General features: G+C 32.4%; 1 protein-coding gene across 1 annotated transcript; it reads right to left on the reverse strand.

Annotated features, from left to right (window-relative positions):
• Positions 1 to 3,380: 3,380 nt before the first annotated feature.
• Positions 3,381 to 12,738, reverse strand: LOC107440332 (sn-1-specific diacylglycerol lipase ABHD11). Its single transcript, XM_016053239.4, has 6 exons — positions 12,689 to 12,738; positions 11,180 to 11,336; positions 8,732 to 8,929; positions 6,517 to 6,708; positions 4,274 to 4,467; positions 3,381 to 3,628 (listed from the first exon to the last, which is right to left on the reverse strand). Exons 1-6 carry the CDS (start codon positions 12,694 to 12,696, stop codon positions 3,487 to 3,489), a joined length of 891 nt encoding a protein of 296 aa, XP_015908725.2. The 5' UTR covers positions 12,697 to 12,738; the 3' UTR covers positions 3,381 to 3,486.
• Between the last annotated feature and the right edge of the window lie 2,872 nt (positions 12,739 to 15,610).

The raw sequence follows: 15,610 nt of genomic DNA on the forward strand, positions 1-15,610 counted from the left end.
GCAATAAGTTGGACAGTAAAATGTTGCATGCCACTCTATATAGAAAAATCAATGAGTCTTTTCCTAATTAAATTTGCCCCACAGTGATCGTAAAAACACGATTTCCAATAGAATGCCGAAGTCAAGTATCACTGGCAGTGGTCAGTAAACGGGAGGGTGATTAATTTGATCCCCCTGCGCAGGGACTGAGGGTGCGTGCTATTGATCCTTAAACTCTTCTACCATATAGTGCTCAACTTTGCGTGCAGATCGTCGAGCTACCAATGCAGGGGAGCCATCCCCTCTTCAGAGGATCAAAATTGCAATGGAATGTCTTCGGATCATCCCCAGAGATGCTTCTCTGACTGTCGCCGATAGCCCATTGTTCAACTCTAGTGCGACGAAAATAAGGACCTGGACCTAAATATATTTTCTAATAAATAATGATGTGTAACTAAAGTGATTAACAATTAAGTTTGAAATGTGATGAAAATAAACCAAAGCTAGAATCTTGGAATATCCCTGAGAGCACCATTTAGAATTCGAATTTCAAAATAGATGTTAATTGATTAAAACAGGGACAAAAGTGGTTCTGTGAAAAAAAATTATGAATATTAATAGGCATGCTGCGAAAAATAAAAAGCCGACTGTGCTAATGTAACGATAAAAGAAAAGGAGAATCCTGCAAATACTGCACAGAAATATATAAAAAAGGAGAAACTTGAAATTCGAAATAAGGTGGCACATTTTAATTTCAAGTTTGGTTTTTTAAGAGTTAATAATTATTTTAATTACTTTTTATAACAGCAAAATATATAAACACAAACAATTCAAGAAGATTCGAGCCCAGTTGGTGAAAAACCGAACCTTGATTTTCAAAACATACCTGATTCTGAAATTTTGATCAGCAAACTAAAAGCTAGTTGGTTTGCCTTATAACAGGTGTCCTGTACTCCCCCTTGCAAATTCGCTTCCTTAATTCTTGTTAAAAATAAAGTAAGAAAACTGTGGATATCAGGTGTTAAAAATGAATAATAAGGAGAGAAAATGACACACTCAGTACAGAAAGGTATTACTCCGAGGACAAGTAGACGGGTATTGCTATTTCCTTCAGAAGTTCCAAAATTTGCAGGTAGCTGGTTCGAGTCCCCCTATAAAGTTGGAGTGTATACCTTTGCGTATTCTTCTCTATAATGTGCTGTTTGTTTAACAACTTGAGAGTTAATAAGTCATTCTTTCTATCCTGCACACTACGGTGTGTATGGATGTACAGCAATCAATAAATGAAACCATTTAAGTTAACTATTCTGAAAATTTGGATAGTTTTTTCTGGGTACTAACTATCGCCCTTCTCTTTAGTTCTAGGCCTAAAGTGACTTCAAGGAAGAAATGAAATTATTCCTTCTTAAATATCCTCCAGCAAAGTTAGGCAACACGTCACACCATCAGGTTCTAGTTTTATCCGATCACTTGGTATCAACATTGCACTTAAATTATATGAATTATGACAACATTGAATGAATATGACAATATGAATTATGACATTTATATGAATTATGACAACATTGCGATCATTAATGATAACAATGCATATGCAATACGAAAGTATGGGAATTATTATTGATAATTATAATAATCTAATGCAATGTTGTCGCAATCATCAATAACATCTTAAAAAGAAATACTAGATATTTTACCGAACTATAATTATTGAGTATGATACTGTTTGTGAATGTTGATAAATATTATTTGAATGAAGACAATATTGACCTATATAAAAATATAAATTGAACATGTTGAAAATTATCACGAAAAAAAATTTATTTTTGGCATTAAATTAAGATTCTAATTCGGCACCCATGGTTGATGGAGACCTATGTTGGTCTTTGTGATAAATCGTAAAAGTAGCCACTAACACATTCTGTCTTTTCAATACCGGCTTTCCACATTTATTTTTAAAAAGTCTTAAAGAATGAAAGGATCTCAGACCTTTTATTAAGTACTGTCGCTATCTCAAAGAGGTGTGATATAAAACTGATTTGCGGGGAAAACGACCCCAGATGTCGGGCGTTAATGTCGTTAAACTAGTATCTAATACTCAAACATTCAATTTAAAAAAAATTGAAGCATTTTACAACCAATTATTTGTTTTAAAATTTGGTCTTTTGATAGCCTATCAAAAACTGATTTAAAAAAATATCACTTAAGTATTAAAATTAAATTCGAAGTAAAAAATGCTGCAAACTTAATAAACTTTTGAAGATAATCATTTATACTAATGAGGGAGTCAAGTTTTAATTTTTCATTTCGACTAAATTCCGCGGTAGTTTTGCATATAATTTTAGATTGTTAAAAATGCTCTCTTTAGACATGATTCTAACACTTTAAAGTTGCATAAGGAACTAAAACTCAAGTGCTACGATAAACCTTTTTGCGAAAATGGGAAGTTGCACTTAAACAGAGCTGTTTGTACCTCGAAAATGAAAAATTCGCAGAAAAATCTTTTCATTTAAGTGAAGAATAAAATATCGCTTACAATTAGTTTCAACATTAATACTCTATTTCGTATCTCTGGAAAACAGTTTTGTATTGTTTATAATTGAAAAGCTTTTAGTTTAAGAAATCTAAAAAGGAAGTATTAGAGTTCCTCTTTTTCGGGGTTTAAATAATCCTTTATAAGTCAAAACTTTGTAGTGTCTGTACGCTATTTGGGAGGCCAAGTATAGAGGTAATTTTTATGTCTCATTCACTTTTCTTTTACAGCATAAAGTGATGTGTTTAGTTTTGAGTTCCTCAACTTTTCTGAAGATGATCTGATGGTGTACTAAGAAATGTTCAATACTTTGGAAAAAAATTGAATTTGAAGGAAATTAGTTTTGCTATGTTCTTTTTAGCAAACCAGAAACTTACCACAAGATTATATAAACTATTACAGAGTTCCTATAGCACTACTGACTAATAACTACCACAAACTGGCTACACAGAACAAGTTCAACTCGTAGAGACACCTATATTTTTTTCCTTCTGGTCGTATCAGTCTTTTTGATGCCATATAGCTATTTGGGAAACATTGTTTTCTAGTCCCTCAGTTAAGACGATGATTCGGTGGTGATGCTACTAATTTCAAGAAGAAAACATTCAGAATTCAGACTACCGATTTTCTATCTTTATGTTTGAGTTTACAAATCAGATTTTTAGACACTATAAAAATCCTATGTTAAGAGTTAAGCTCATGAACATTTTTAAAGTATCAATTTTGTTTCATACCAATCCCTTAAATGTATTTCAAATTCAACATACTTATTTGAATGCTAACGTACTACGAAGTTGTCATTTATTCGCATTATGTGGTGCTATGATATGCTTTAAAGAAACAACTTCTAGGGTTACAAAAACACTAATTTCAAACTGCATGAGAATTTATTTAAAATATTAAAGCATAAAAATACAGCATAAAATAAAAAGTTAACATTCAAGAACTTGAGCACAAATCAGATCACATGATCTCTAAGACATCTCATTAATGCTCTTGCTTATTTCACTGGCTACTTTATCAGGAACATCAGCAATGAAGAAGTGTGAACCTCCTTCAAACTCAACGAATTTAGCTAGTGGAAATAATTCCTTGATGGAATCTTTCTCGTTACCTCTAGAATAAAAATAAATACCAATGGATAAAAAAAAAATAGAGCAAGAAAATAGAACATTTACAATTTTATATAAATATTAGTGAAACTAGTTTGAAATAAACTTTAGATTCAAAGAACAATTTACGACATTAAAATTTGAGTTAATTTCTCTAGATAATTAAAACACTTAGCTTCAATGAATTTAGATCTAGAACCGAATGTGGTTTTACTGTTAAGATACTCTGCAATTACGGAAAAGCTACCCAAAAGTATTTTGAAAAACAAATTCCAAGAAACTTATTTAAAATACATCCATTTTAGCAGAAGCATAGTTATTTTCGCTTTCTTTGAAGTGCTTAAATCACAGTTAAGACAATAGTTTAATACGAAGATCAATATTTCATTGCAAAAATAAAATGCTGCGTATATACACCATTGGCCAAACTACACAAATGTAGTTCACACTAGTTCATGAAGTTTTTTACTTTCAGACCTTGTGACCTAATCTAAAGAAACAAGATTACTCTCAAGTAGAATTATATAATTTAAATAAGTTTAGTTTGTCTAAATCTTAAAAAGGATAGTTCAGTGTCATAATTACTAAGTCATTGTGAAATACATGTTAGTTATAAAAAATTTAGTTTAATACTGAAAAACCAACTTACATATTAAAGTGAGATTTTTCCCCATAGAAGAAATAAGCTGGTTTTTCATACTTTCCCTTAAAATCTTTCTGTCCCTTCAGTTCGTCGAGGGCTTGGCAAAGATTATCTGTGTTATAAAGTACATCATAACCTTCAGCTGTTTCGTGGTATAAGAAATTCGCATTTTGGTAAGAAGACTTTTCATTATTTTCTTTCTGGAATAATTAATTTAATTATTAATCTCGACAAGTAAAAATTTTACCAATTGCAACTGTTTGCGAGAAGCTCTATACAATGTAAAAAGCAGAAAATTTAAGTGTTTTAATTATGAATCTTGATTAACGCAGATAAGATTAGTTATACTTAAGTGACACGGGAGATAATCATTTTAGAGATCCATTATAGCTGCGATACTCATTTGATTTTAAAAACGCAGATATACCACTATTTCGTAAGCCTTACTCTCCTTTTAATGTTTTTATTGTTAGTATTGGAAGTACTGTAGGAATAAACTAGTTAAATTTGTCTCGAAATTCGGTACTTGGTGACAAACTATTTCCAAGTAGAAATTAAATATACACCTTACGACTCAATGCAAATTTAATGGAATATTTATAAATCAAAATCTTGAACAGGATGCTTGTTGAATATTTTAAATTTTAAGAGTAAATCTAGATTACAGAAAAAGTATCCAATTAGTGAAGGCACCAACCGAAATATGCAGCTCCCAGGATTGTTGAAAGCAATGCTTAATGTGGGACGCCAAAGTTCAAAGAAATTTCTTTGCAGTTTGTGGTGCGAGATTATTAAACTAAGGCAGGAAATCTACAAGACTGGAAGCTAATCTGCAATCCAATGGACTTTAACGAGTAGTTCTCTTTTTGGAGACTTCCCTTTGTGTAAGTTGGTCGTAATCATGCAAGGATTTATTCCAGTAACTTTTTACCCAAACTAAAATATTCTAGAATCTAATTCGGCCAAACATAAAAGCTCGTTAATGTCGGATTAGAAGTAATTTACATAGGTTTGTGCATTAACTTTTATTGCATATTATTTGTATTACCCAGGTTTATGCATTTTAGGTTTTATGTAATAACTCTCAAGATTTAAATATATATATTCTTAAGCATTGTAATTGCTTTAAACTTTGTAGTATCATTAAAACATAGGTTCACAATTATCAATTGTTAAGAAAAATTTCTTTACGTCCAGTACAATATTGAAATCGCCTAGAAATATGTAGTATTCTATTTACAATCACATTAGAGGCATGTATTTTGCATTTTCTTGAAAAGATACTGAATAGAACAGATTGTTCGAAAGTTTTGAGAAACTGGTTTTAAAAATCTATCCCACAATCTCTGCATTTTCGAAATTTAACAGTTATAGATTGAAGGCTAAAATTAAATTTTAAATATCTTTACTAAAATATGTAAATATATAAAAATGAAAAATATGTTGATTTAATTTTTAAAACAGGAACAAATGCATAATTTGAATATCAATACAATGCTTGCAGCGGTCGATTGAACGTATAAGGTAGTTTAGGAAAATTTTTTAATCTCATTGTGCAATATTTCTGTAGTAAATTGCATACTCAAAGTGCTATCAAACTTTAATTTTTTTTTAAATTCTAAAACAAGCTAATTCATAAACTTTAGGGAATATTTGTAACACTAACGAAACTTCAAACTGTACAACTCAATGTTTTTATAATCGGGTGTCCTCTACGTTTGCTATACGATACTAAAAAATTAAAACTAGTGCTCATAGCTTATTCTTAACACTACCTTTAAATTAAAATATACAGACTTCACAATGAGTGCAATAAAAGTTTTGTAACTAGATAAGTACAATAAGATTATTACATTAAAATTATAGATAGAATTAATGTAATAACTTTAGGTTGCATCTAAAACTATGATAGAAAATTTAAGAGTTCAATATCACAAAGCCCCAAAGAGCTTTGGACAACTCATTGAAGTTTGAACCCATTCGAGATAGGTTTGGAGCTCAAGCCTACTGAAAATTAAAAATTTTAAAATAAATTTAATATATTACGTAATAATACGAGAGATACAAATCAAATGATGCATCTTGCGTGTATTATTTGATGTATTTGTATTTAGTTTTAAATCTAAAAGCATGTTTATTGAAATTAAACAAGAGTCAGTCGATCCGATCTGGAGAATACCCCAGACCATTATAATTATGCACAACATTAATTTAAGCTTAAAACTTGCAACTAAGAAAACTAAACCTACCATATCATCCTCTAACTCTTCATATAGTTTTTCCACGCTTATTTTTGTAACAAGTTCCATTGGAGTGTCTTTAGGAAGTTTGCGAACACATTCAGTCCACTTGGTCATGAATATTTTTGAACGATCAAGGAGAAAGTCCGGCACTCTCTTAGTGTACATTTCAATTACTATCACTTTCTCAAATTTTTTAGGCTAAAGAAAGAGTACATTTGTATAGTTCATATCAAGATAAATCATTAGCATTTTAAAATTTCAAATTCAGAAAATAAGCTTTAATTTTTAAGTTACTTCATTGGCCACACTTTCTGAAGACTTAAATTTTGATGAATTAGTTGTCTAGTTAACTTCAGCAAGATTATAGCGAGGATGTGGAATCTGTATCCACCTAAAGGTTTATCGCCCATTGTTAAATTATTCTATAAATATTGTTTTTGTAATAAAGTACACTTTTGTATTAAAGTAATCTTAAAATTACAAAACTGCTTCATACGTCTTGCAGTTTATTATTTATTTACCACATTTTATATGAACCAGATATAACTTTAAGAAACTCCTTTAGTTGAAGTGACAGATTCTTAATGGGTAAGTTATGTCAATGTATTCCTTCGACATTGCTGAACAATGTCTTGAAACGAACATTAAAACTACCAAAATTTGAGTTTGAAAGTTAACATGCAAATATACGAAGTCTGACTGCTGATATATCAGTAATCGTGCATAAATCTTACAAATGAAATAATCACAGTTCAAATCTAGCAACTTCCATAGCATAATTTACTAATAAATTTATATAATTTAAATGGTTTTGGATGTTTGATATATCCATACTCAAACTTAATCAAGCGTTTTTGATTGATGCTATTTTCAAACTTCTTGGAAGATATTAAAAATTTATTACAAAAATATTGATGCAGCAAGGCATTTTATCGGGACGGAATCCTCATGCATTTTTCTAATTGTTTTGCCAATTCTACTTGATGTTAGTCTGAATTTTATTTTTTGAAAATTTAATGCACGTTTTCAATTTTTTGTAAATCTGAAATTATCAAATACGAAACAAATTTACGTCAGAAAAATTGACAAAAAGCAAATAATGTTTCAGAATTGTCTTCAACTTATACGTATGCGGTTACGAAACCGATGAAAGCCTTATAGATTTGATTACAAAAACTTAAAGCAAGTCGGAGATTCTATGTCCAAACAGACAGTTCATACAAACACGCTATATTTGTTTTTATCTTAAACTAGTTTCATAATTTAGTGCTACTTTTCAGTTCATGATCTTTGAGAATACTCGCAGAGTGAAGCATTTCGATGAAACTTTAGCGAAAGGAAAATTTGCAAGAAATACTAGTTTAAATTTTGTCTTTAGTTGAAACCATGCGAATCTGCTTAAACAAGAAACATTCTTTATCCAAGAATCACATCCAAAGAATTGTCAACGAAGTAGTTTCTTGGTTTGAGAAAAGTCGCCAAGCATCTAGTGAATTAACAAATCACGCTTCTATGTATAGCCTCTAAGCTTGCAGAAGGTGGATTTGAGAAAAGGATTTAACTTTTCTTAAAAACTTCAGTCTTAATACTAACGGAAAAGAAAATCTGTCTTTCTACGGAAAATGCTTAACTACCGTCACGGTTTTGTACCCGAATCTCCAAAATTACTTCGCACAGAAAAATTTTGAATTTGTCTATAGTTTACTATAAATACTGAATACTAACTCTGGTATAAAGCCTTTAACAAATTTGCTTTGGTTTTTATACACGAGTTCATGTAAACACAACTTATTTGGCAAATATTTTTTTATATTTGAAACTCAAGCTTACATCTAAATTCTATGAATTTCTTTCAAAATAGCACTGAACGTTAAAACAGTTTAACACTAACACTATACGAGATTTTTGACATTCAAGTACGCGCTATGCTTTTAAAGTAAAAATACTCAAAATAACAAAATACTATCTAGACATATGAGCGAGCTCATCTTGAGACTGGACCCGGAGCAAACCGCGAAAGCAGTGACGGAGACCGGATTGAAAGGATCTGTTAAATAAAATGCCCATTAACATAAATCGTGGCACTAAAGCAATCAAACATTACGCGATGGTTTTAAGATTCACGCGTGATCGTTCATTACTTTAGAATGAGTTAATAGTTGTCATATGCGTGAAACTATTTTACAGAGTTTAAAAAATGTGTAGAATGAAAAGTCTATACTATTGCTAGAGCAGCACTGATGGCAGTCAGTCCTCCCATATCATATCCGACTAAAATAACTTGATCGGCTGCTACTGTTGTGGCATCGTTGACTGTTACACCTCCCATAAATTCTAAGAGATCTTGGACATTCAAGTCGAAACCAGACTGGTCAGTGTGACCACTATCACCATGATTTCTGGCATCGTAAACATAAACCTGAAAAATAAATTAACCTATTATTGTGCCGCTACAGAAACTAGTCAAATTAAAGCACTATTGCCATAGTCCTTATTTTTCATGCGACGTGAAGATTGTCTTTATATTAATAAATTTAACTTAATAATCCGAATATTTGTTAAACTGATATATTTCATTTCCACAAAACAGTAACTTTTCTAAAAGATGAACTCACTTTTAAAAAGGTAACATAGTCTAATGCTTAACTTAAAGTAAAAAGTTGCTAGTTTCATGTACGATTATTGTAATACCATGCGATTTAAAAAGAAAATTTAAAATTTGACAAACTTACTCTTATTCGTACTCAAGACTCAATGCATTTAAAACGGACCGAACTTCACTATTTTACATTCTTTAGGCTCATAAATATAATTTTAATTTTTCACCCAATAAATGAGTATTAAATTCATGAAGAAAAAAATTTACCCTAACAGTAAGATTCAAATGCTCTAAAATGATAAATTGCAAATTGTTACAAGTTATTAATTAAATCTTAATGCCTTAAATATATATTTGAACATTATTATAAACCTTTAATACTATTGGATGTCATAAGTTTTATTTGTGGAAATATTAAAATGCAACTCATTTTTAATTAAATTCCAATCAGTGGAAAAACTTCAATATGAAATGCAAAGATCGGTACGCCAAGAAAAAAGAACACCCGAAATCACTTTTGATCAAATCTTCACGTTCTAACACTCACTCTTAATAGTTCGAAGGGGTGACCTCAAGTATGCTAATTAGTGAAGACGATTTTATAAGTTACTAAATCAGACATAAAAAACGTACTCTAAACATACCTTTTTAGACGGATTTGTATTTCTAATACGAGGTAGCAGCAATCTGGAAAATATGCTCCAACTTCGTTCAAATTATGTATTTTGCCATTTAAAATTATACACTTGATAATTTTAAAAATTATCTTACAATGCAATATTTTTAGACTTAAAAAATGCATAGCAAGATTTTCGCTCAAAATTACCTTAGAATAGACTGAAATTTTACATGTATATTAAATTTTTCAACTAGTTACTTCGACATGGCGAAATTAGCAAAAAGTGAAATTAGCATCGAGTCCAAACTTTGAGCCACTGTCCTGACCAAATATGAGGAACATATTTCTCATATTGCGGCATTCCCTATATTTTGGAGGTCAGAAACTAGAATCCGTTGGGGGAAAATATATGTTTACTCAAAGAAAATAAATCTGTGTTCGATTTCGTAACCTAAGTATCGTTTGCACCAATTAGCATATTTTAGATCACTCCTTCGAACTATTAAAGAGTCTAGAAAGTGAAGTTCCGATCACTGGATCAAAAGTTATTTAGGACGGACTGTTTTTTTATTTTGCACACTATACATACATCATTTGGGTAAAAGTGTCATTCTATGCAATCTTACATTAATTAAATGTTTTGGAAAGAAATGAACTTCAAACCATTGTTAATAAATTATAATTCTGTAAGACAGTGACATACAGTAACTAATTTTATTAGGATTAAGTAAAAATAAGAGTATTAAACACTTAATTATATTTGCAATGAAACATTTTTCCTTTATAAGACGGTATCACCAGTTCTGAGTAAAAAATGACAAAAAATGTAAAGAAAAAGTTGCTGTAAGTACGAATGAGAAAGATTAAGATATTAAGAGCAGTATCCGAAACCAAGCAAATTGTGCATTTGTAGCAATGAATTTGATATGATCATAGAAAGTTCAATTCAATGGCTGGGTTGTTTAAAGGGGCTAATCAGAATAAAAAACACGGATACATTAAATTCAGACCCAGAAGACAATCAAGTCACTTGGACTCTTAAGACTGTAACTGGAAGCAAATAGCTACATTCCTGTAGAAACAATTTTATAGATTTTTCTAGGTCTAGTTAGGTAAGTAGGTACCTTACGTCACACTGGAGCTACACAATGGATTATTGGCTATTGTCTGGATATTATTCCAGTGGAAGAATTCCGCCATCCGCTCTGCAGTGGCAGCAAGAAGGTCTGCGCGCAAAACAGATCGCTTTATGACCGAACAGTCAAGACCAATACTGAGCACCCTCTGTTCCTATGCAGACCAATCATAGTGGTCATTCACCCGCTTAATGATCTTAGGCAGAATACTTTGTCTTCCGTGCATAACTGGGGAAAGTGTCTTTACGATTAGTCCACTGCGGGATTAGGTCCGGAGCACACGATAATAGAAACAAAGTCAAGTCAATTACTCACTCTTCTTCCAGTGCTATCGGCTACAGCTTGAGGGATTTCAACCCAGGTTTCCTTTGAGCACAGCATTCCATGCATGAAAATGACAGGATTTTTACCATCTTTTATTCCTGCTTCAGGATCGATAATGACAGACTCAATATTGATTTTCTCAATAGATCTACAAAAAGATATAGTGTAATTTACAACTAAATTAAAAGTTCAGGATACTTTGTCTTTTCTTCCATAAATATAAAATTCTTAAAAACAACTTCGCATATATTTCAGACAATCAATAGCAATTCCTAGTTCCATTTCAAATTGATTTTGAAGGGTACCAGCTTTTGTAAAACAAACTTATTCATTAACTAGATATTTTAACGATACCAGATATTGGAGTTATATTTTATAAACATCACAAAGGTGCATAAACATCACAAAGTTTGTCGGACATTGAAATGTGCGGAAGAAAAAATTTAAAATTGCCTAATTTAAATAAATTTTTTTAAAGTCAAAAATTTCGTTATTCTTTTTAAACTTTGAAGTCTTAACACAAATTTACAAAATAATTACGCGGCATTATAATGTTTAGGATGCTAGCAATACAAACACTTAAAAATTTGAAACTAGCAGCATAGATCGTAAAGGCATAATCGTAAGACTAATAGTTTTTAATTTTCGTTTTCATTGTTATTTCTACAAATTAAATTACTTTTGAATTATAAATAAATATTGAAAATTTTAATAAACTACTTAATCTAAAAGATTTAAATACATTTAAAGTGAAGTTTATATTACTAAGTTACAACACTAAATATTAACATAAATTTCTAACTATAGCTTAGATGATATTGAAATATCTTATCTTTTACTATGATATTATTGAATAAGGGATTAACTTTGAAATGCATTCTATATTTACGGACAGGACTTTTTTTTTAAATATAATAAACAGGCGTACCATTTATATGCTTCTACTTTAAGATTGGTTGAAATAGTTTATAAATTTGAAACGTTTACTATTTTTGAGTGAAACCTGTATTTATTAAATTAGATAAAATGCAGATCTATACCTGATGAAAACTTAAGATTTTTTTTTATAACACAACTATTAAATTTAGAAATAGCTTAGATAAATTATTGAAATTCAAGCACATGAGTTATTTAAAAGAATTAAAAATTAAATTTTTGAAGAAACAAAATAGAGAAATATGCTTTTGCAGGAAACAATTCAGAAGAAGTTTTCATCCATAAGTTCAAATTAAATATCTTTCAATTGAGAAGAGAATACAATATTTAATGAAGCTTCCATATTTATGTTGGAAATAAAAATAAGTACTATCCCTAAAATTGTATCCTATCGTCTTAATGCTCTTACTCAAATTTTTAAACACTAGTGAAAGACACACCAAATATTAACTAATCGTAATAATGTTACAAACTTTTCTGTTACCGAACCTTATTAAAAATTTAAATTTAAGCACAAAGAAACACATAGAGAAAATATAAAAACGACTAATAAAAATATAATACTTTGCCATTCTTCTTAACTGCAAGACTTCACAAAGTTTCCTGATACTAAAAACTTGAACTGTAATCTCCCGACTATGTTACCTTCTTTTATACTAAAGCAGCAATAATACATGATGACGTACTTTCAGCAACAGTTACAGTTTTTATACTGAATTCAAATTAACTCGCTTCTACGTAGACACCTGTAATCCCTAAAGAAAAAGATTGATTCAGGTTTATTGGTGCAACATACATGTTCAGGCTTGAGTGCTCAACTAAGGCTTATAAGCCTTTGTCAAGTAGAAGGTCAGATTGCTTAATACAGAGAAAAACAGCACCAACACACATCCTAGGTAAAAGCGGGATTCGAACTCGCTGCCTCCACGCTGCACACAGCGTTTGATGGACGATACCTCTCAGCCAAGATGGCTCCTAAAGAAAAGGATAATGTTCCTAATTTACTATGAAGTGGGGAGGTAGCGAACTCGCTTTCTCCAAGCTACGCACAGCGTTTGATGGACGATACCTCTCAGCCAAGGTGACTCCTAAAGAAAAGGATAATGTTCTTAATTTACTATGAAGTGGGGAGGTAGCGAACTCGCTTCCTCCAAGCTACGCACAGCGTTTGATGGACGATACCTCTCAGCCAAAGTGACTCCTAAAGAAAAGGATAATGTTCCTAATTTACTATGAAGTGGGGAGGTAGCGAACTCGCTTCCTCCAAGCTACGCACAGCGTTTGATGGACGATACCTCTCAGCCAAGGTGGCTCCTAAAGAAAAGGATAATGTTCCTAATTTACTATGAAGTGGGGAGGTAGCGAACTCGCTTCCTCCAAGCTACGCACAGCGTTTGATGGACCTCTCAGCAAAGGTGGCTCCTAAATAAAAGGATAATGTTCCTAATTTACTATGGAGTGGGGAGGTAGCGAACTCGCTTCCTCCAAGCTACGCACAGCGTTTGATGGACGATACCTCTCAGCCAAGGTGACTCCTAAAGAAAAGGATAATGTTCCTAATTTGCTATGAAGTGGAGAGGTAGCGAGTTCGAATCCAATTGCAAGCTTATATACATTTTTTTCTGTATTTCTACAATTTATACTATATTTTCTTTAAATTAACCAGATCTTATAAATACAAAAGGCGTGCAGATACAAAAGTCTGGATATTTATTTATTAAATGCATGCGTATGTGTACTTGTTCGACTAGATGGTTTTGTAAATAACATTTTCTCTTACGATGGCTTTTGCTGAGATCTGAATCCCTTAGGTAATTGCGGAATTTTTTATCTTTCGGAGATCATGTTTTAGTGGCTTGGAATGCACTACAACGCAACCCTCTTCTTATTTGAGGGCCAGAAAAAGCCCTCACTTGATTGGCTGACTGAAACGAAATTTCACACTTGCTATCCGTAGCTCCTATCTGAATTTTGGTACTCAGCTTACATGAGCCAGACTTGTCTTAATTTCATCCTCAAGGATGAATTTCTGGTGATAGTAAATAACTAACTTACGTTATAGTATTAAACACATATTGGCTAGCAAGACTAAGAACTTCAAGACAATAAGTAGGGACAGTTAAAGAAGGTCACAGGTTCGTGCTTTGAACTCACTGATAACTTTTGTTGCTTTAAATCGCACAAATGAACTTTATTAAATTTTGACAAACTTTGCTGTTGTTGTCGTTTATTTACATCGCACTAGAGCTGCAAAATGGGCTATTGACGACGGTCTGGGAAACATCCCTGAGGAGGATTCGAAGACATGCCATCACAATTTTGATCCCTTGCAGAGGGGATGGCACCTCCTCTTCGGTAGCCCGACGACCTGCATGCGAAGTCGGGCGCTTTACGTTAGAACAGTTTAACGAGGACCAATACCGCACATCCTCGGTCCCTGCGCAGGCTGATCCAAGTGGTCATCCACCCGCACACTGACCGCAGCCAGTGATGCTTGACTTCGGTGATCTGTTGGGAACCGTATCGTAATGATCAGTTCACTACGGGACTGACCAACTTCGCAAAAAACATTTACGAAATGTTTAAAGATGTTCTAAAGATACAATTAATTGACAAAAAACATTAAAGGATCGTTTCCCGAATTAAGGCACTAAAGAACTTCCGTATTTATGAATTAATCACATAAGACAGTTAAGTCGAAGAATAGAGAAATCATGGAACTATTATTTAAGTCGCACTAGAGCTGCACAATGTGGTATTTCATTTTATTTTGCGTATTTTATATTTTATAACCGGCGTTGAACAGTCGATCCAATTATGTGCTTACAACTATCAGTAATTAACACCGAAGTCTTTTAATTTTAAACTCAACCAAGAAAAAAAGGAAACTTCAGGATCAAGCATTGGACTAATTTGCTTTCGGAGAGGACTTTTTGATGGAACTAACCTCCATCAGCGCTACATGGAGTCGAAACCTCACATTGTTAACCCGATAGCAAAGAGATTCTAATTTATGATCCAACTACGACTGAAAATATTATACGTCAGCACTGTAGTTAGTGCAAGCTGTGAGCAGAATTCTTATCAATCAGATACTTCTGAGATTCGATCCTGATACACCTATAGGGGGCAAGTGCTCAATCCCCAGAGACACTGCGCCTTACGCATGGTATATGGGTGATGGTCTGAGAAATATCCCTAAGGATGATCCATCACAATTTTGATTGTCTGAAGAGGGGATGGGTCTCCCACTTTGATAGCTCTGTGACCTGCGCGTAAAGCCGAGCACTTGATGGTAGAACAGTTTAACGAGGATTATTACCTCCCTATTTCGGTCACTTCACAGGTTGATTAAAGTGATTACTCACCCGTTCACCGTCAGTCATGCTTGACTTCAGTGGACTACTGCTTACCGTGTCTGTAAGCAGTAGACCACTGGTCTGGGAAACATCCCTGAGGATGATTCGAAGACATGCCATCACAATT

Source organism: Parasteatoda tepidariorum, chromosome 8, assembly GCF_982258835.1.
Source record: "Parasteatoda tepidariorum strain Cologne lab strain chromosome 8, Ptep-v5.0, whole genome shotgun sequence".
Classification (NCBI taxonomy): domain Eukaryota; kingdom Metazoa; phylum Arthropoda; class Arachnida; order Araneae; family Theridiidae; genus Parasteatoda; species Parasteatoda tepidariorum.